Below are 4,351 nucleotides of genomic sequence, written 5' to 3' on the forward strand. Positions count from 1 at the left end.
ACGGGGCGGGGGGGGGCGAGAAAACACAAATAATGTTGAGTCAGATAGCAGAGGACATGTGGTAAACAAAATCAAAGAGTCTAAGGCTTCATCCACATTCCTGTGTTTAAACAAAAACCATATCCTTAGGGCCGGTTTCCACATCGCACCGTTTTCTGAGCGCCGGCGTCTTTTCTAATTGATTCCAACGAGAGGGCAAGCTATGGGAAGGGACCGGCGTCTCTGAGCCGGTGACGACATTGTAAACATTTTATTAAGAGCTTGTTTCTTTCCGTGTTTGTCGGACAGAAATCTTTTACTTGAAGTCCTATTTTCCTGTTAAAATAGGACTATTATTAATACATTTTTATATTTTACTTATTTCATTTATTTATTTACTTTAAAGTTTTTTTCAAAATTCTTTCTACGCGTCTCCAGACTTGAATGCAATCCTGAAGTTTTTCTCGATAACACGCTGTCAACTTAGTGTCCATACTACTACAATAATGTAGTAGTCAGCCACACAAGTAGTATGCTTTCTTGTTTATTTCTTGTCTTTTCATTGTTATTGAATATCTCTTTTTATGCTGCTGCAACACAACAATGTCCCAAATTGGGATCAATAAAGTTATTGTCTTATCTTATCTTAGTGACCGGTATTTGTCAAAGCTTCAGAAACACAAAAGGGAGAGAAATCAGCAACTTTCTCGCTAGATTTAGAAACGTTTCCAAACTTCAGACTAAGGCTGCTCAATTAATCGTATTTTAATAAAACGATTATTTTTTTATTATTATTATTACTTTTTTTAAATAATTTTTTTTTTGTATTGGTTTTTCAGATGAATTATACTTAAAGTTCAGGGTAATCAACTGTTCAAAACAAACTGTTCAAAAGTTTTTTCTCCAATAAATGAATGTTTTCAAAGTCAATGAATAATCGCATTTAATAACCGCAATTACAATTATTGACCCAAATAATCGAGATTATGATTTTTGCTATAATCGAGCAGCCCTACTTCAGACTGAAGAACACCACTCGCCGCAAGAGTGAGTTAATACAATATAATACAATTGAACTGAAATAATGTAAATAGAAACTGATTCAAATCTGTATCTAATGTAATAAAATCAAGTACATTTTTATCATTAAGCCCAATATTAGAAATAACCAATTTGTCAAATCTGGGCCACTACAGCTAAACTTTAATCCACTAAATGTTTAAGAAATAAATTGTGAAGAGCAAAACAGGAGGGACAAACATGGTGATGAAGTTTTGATGGTAAAAAAAAGGGCTGGGTGAAATTCTGGCTCAAACATTAATGATTTATTCTTTTAATAATAACAATTAATCATTTTAAGCATGGTCATCAAACTCATAAATTGATCAGTATAAAGACGAAAGAATAAATGAGAATTATTTCAATTTAAGTAGAGAGAATGGAAAGTCAGGAGATTGAGTTAAATTACTGCTTATTTCAGAGATGCTTAAAGAGAAAGAAAGAAAATAGATTTGCTTAAATGTGTGGTTTATTTGTGCGCTTATTGGTCAGTTAAAGATCTATTAAAGGAGACTCAGATTGACGATTGGCAGTGTGTGAGATTTTTCGACGCAGATTAGGTGTGCATTAGGCAACATCTGTGTGAGATTTTCTACAAAAATAAATAATTTCCTGTGCATTGTGGCCCTATTAGTGACTCCTGGTGATCTGAGAGTGCTAACAGCTGTGGATGTGTGTCACCCTGCAGTCTTACCCTCCCTCTCCTCCTCCATGTGGCTGATCCGCAGCACCATGGCAGCTTTCTCCTCTTTGGCCCGGTCCCTGGCGCTGACGGCATCAGAAACCATCTCCTGCCACTCCAGAACGTGACTCTGAGTGTCGTCCGCACTGCCCGACTCACTCGCCTGACAGCACACAGGGAGAGAGGTACAGGGTGAGTTTAAGAAGGTTTCAACAATGTTGTTACGTCCGAGCTCGGGGGAAAGGGAAAGTAACATATAACCAGTTGGTGTTGGTACATTAAAAGCTCAAAGCTCAAATGAAATGGCAAAAAGCAGCCACAAACAAAACAAAGGGCCAGAAAGGCACCGGTTTAAATAAACAAACAAAGGGAAACTAAGGGACACTCTTAACTAAGAGTTAACTATTAAATACACAAAATAAATAACTAACAAACAATAAACAAAACCCCTCACTTCTTAAGTGGAACAAGAAACTAACAGTCACATGACTTCACCTCACCACCGCTAAGCTAAAGGTGGCTAATGTTGGGCTATAAAGGAACTACAGCACGGTCACATGACTTCACCTCACCACCGCTAAGCTAAAGGTGGCTAATGTTGGGCTATAAAGGAACTACGGCACGGTCACATGACTTCACGTCACCACCGCTAAGCTAAAGGCGGCTAATGTTGGGCTATAAAGGAACTACAGCACGGTCACATGACTTCACGTCACCACCGCTAAGCTAAAGGTGGCTAATGTTGGGCTATAAAGGAACTACAGCACGGTCACATGACTTCACGTCACCACCGCTAAGCTAAAGGTGGCTAATGTTGGCCGTGAAGACGTTTAGTTGGCTCCTTTAGACTCTTGTTAACAACCCAGAGAAATTTAAAATAGGCTGTAACAAAACACAGTTATGGTGGGGACAAGTTAACAGCAGTTAATGTGTTATTTAAGGTATACATGTAATATCTTAACATTAAAGAAGAGAGGAGGAGATCTGTGGATGATTTGGTATTTTCCATCCATGTCTACTTTCATTTCCCATCGCACCCGAGTGAAGCAGAACATTATTTAAGTCTTCCACAATGAAAGCACATTCTAGCAAGATTTAGAGCGTCCAATTTAAGAAGTATAAAATCATATTCAAGACCATTTTAGACATTGTTCGGCTCACATTTGACAATTGAATCTAAGACCTATTAATACTTTTTGAGGAACTATTTAACTCCCTGTAAATCAGGCACAAAGATTAAGCAGGAAAGTCTGCCCTCTAACCTGAGAGGCCGTCCTCTTGGTGAACTGCTCCAGGTCGGCCTGTAGGGTCCTCTGCTGCTCCTCGTACACCTCCAGCTTAGCCTCCAGCGTTTCTACCAGAAAACATCAAACAAACAGAGTTCATTTTGGCATCACAGCGAGAAAACCACCAGACTCAGGGACAGTTTCGTCCACAGGCAACAAGACCGTTAAACACCTGAACTAAGAACATCCATTAACAATGAAGTATCACTTATAGAGACTCTTATGGCACTACTTCTACTCTATTTCATTGTATTTACTTTCACGTATTGTATCTGTTTTATTGTGTTGGAGGAGGAGCCTGTGACCTAAGATGTTCATCGTCATAACTACACTGTAGCTATGTACGAATGACAATAAAAGCCTGTTGTATCTTGAATCTTGAATCTTGAAATGACAGACACAGATAAAACATGAAGCCCTGAAGTCTCTGCTGTCAGGTTTGAGTTTGTTACCGTTCTTAGCTTTGAGCTCCTCGTACTGCTCCACCTTCCAGAGGTTCTCCTCCCTCTCCTCCTCCAGCGCTGTGATGCGACTCCGCAGGGCGTTCAGCTCCGGGGGCGCACCTCCCGCCTGAAGGGGACAAAATAAAGTTATTTTAAGTTTTTAAAAAGATTGCAGGCACGCAGAGAAGAGTTATTCATGCATTTAAGACGAGTGTGTGAATTAACATGACGATTATCAGAATCAGAATATTTATTTATTCCAGGTGACAATCTGAAATAAACACATGTACCGTAACTTTCGGACTATAAGCCGCGCCTTTTTTCCCATTTCTCGACGCTGCGGCTTATATAACGGTGCGGCTAATCTATGGATTTGTACAGCTAACGGCCACTAGGGGACCTCCTAAATCTATGGACTTTACAGGTTACAGTCCACCACCTTTAACTCTATGGGCTCTATGGCCGGTCCGCGGACCCCCACCTTTAAGCGGCGGGCTCCAGCAGGAAAAGCTGGAGGCCGGAAAAAGTGAGACAGGTAGCGTGCAAAAGTAAAAGTGGAACCGAGAGTGGTACGAGACACAGAACGAGAGCAAGACAGACAGACATTACGAGAGCGAGACAGTTTGTCCCCGTACCACTGGTTGAAAACCACTGCTGTAGATCACTGCCGGTACGTGTGCTGGGAGCGCACCGTTTAAGTTTGAAAGTTGAAAAGTTTGTGTGTCTGAAACGCTATGTGATACAGTACAGTTTACACAGCACAGTACATGTTCTGTAGCTACTATTGCACTAAATGGTAACACTTGAATACGTTATGCAAATATGCAACTTGTTTGTTGAAATGTTAATAAATGGGAGCTTCCTCAAACAGCCATCTCTTTCCCGACAATCCCCTCTGTGCA

General features: G+C 40.2%; 1 protein-coding gene across 1 annotated transcript in view; it reads right to left on the reverse strand.

Annotated features, from left to right (window-relative positions):
* Positions 1-1,420: 1,420 nt before the first annotated feature.
* LOC104949451 (golgin subfamily B member 1-like) overlaps positions 1,421-4,351 on the reverse strand; it is an 11,990-nt gene continuing 9,059 nt past the window's right edge. Inside the window, exons 5-7 of the mRNA XM_010775811.1 lie at positions 3,459-3,576; positions 2,983-3,074; positions 1,421-1,883 (exon numbers count right to left, since the gene is read on the reverse strand). Coding sequence (XP_010774113.1) covers positions 1,716-1,883; positions 2,983-3,074; positions 3,459-3,576 — 378 coding nt within the window. The 3' untranslated portion in view covers positions 1,421-1,715. The remainder of the gene's footprint in view (positions 1,884-2,982; positions 3,075-3,458; positions 3,577-4,351) is intronic.

This window comes from Notothenia coriiceps, unplaced genomic scaffold, assembly GCF_000735185.1.
Source record: "Notothenia coriiceps isolate Sejong01 unplaced genomic scaffold, NC01 NC01_scaffold00016216, whole genome shotgun sequence".
In the NCBI taxonomy this organism is placed as follows: domain Eukaryota; kingdom Metazoa; phylum Chordata; class Actinopteri; order Perciformes; family Nototheniidae; genus Notothenia; species Notothenia coriiceps.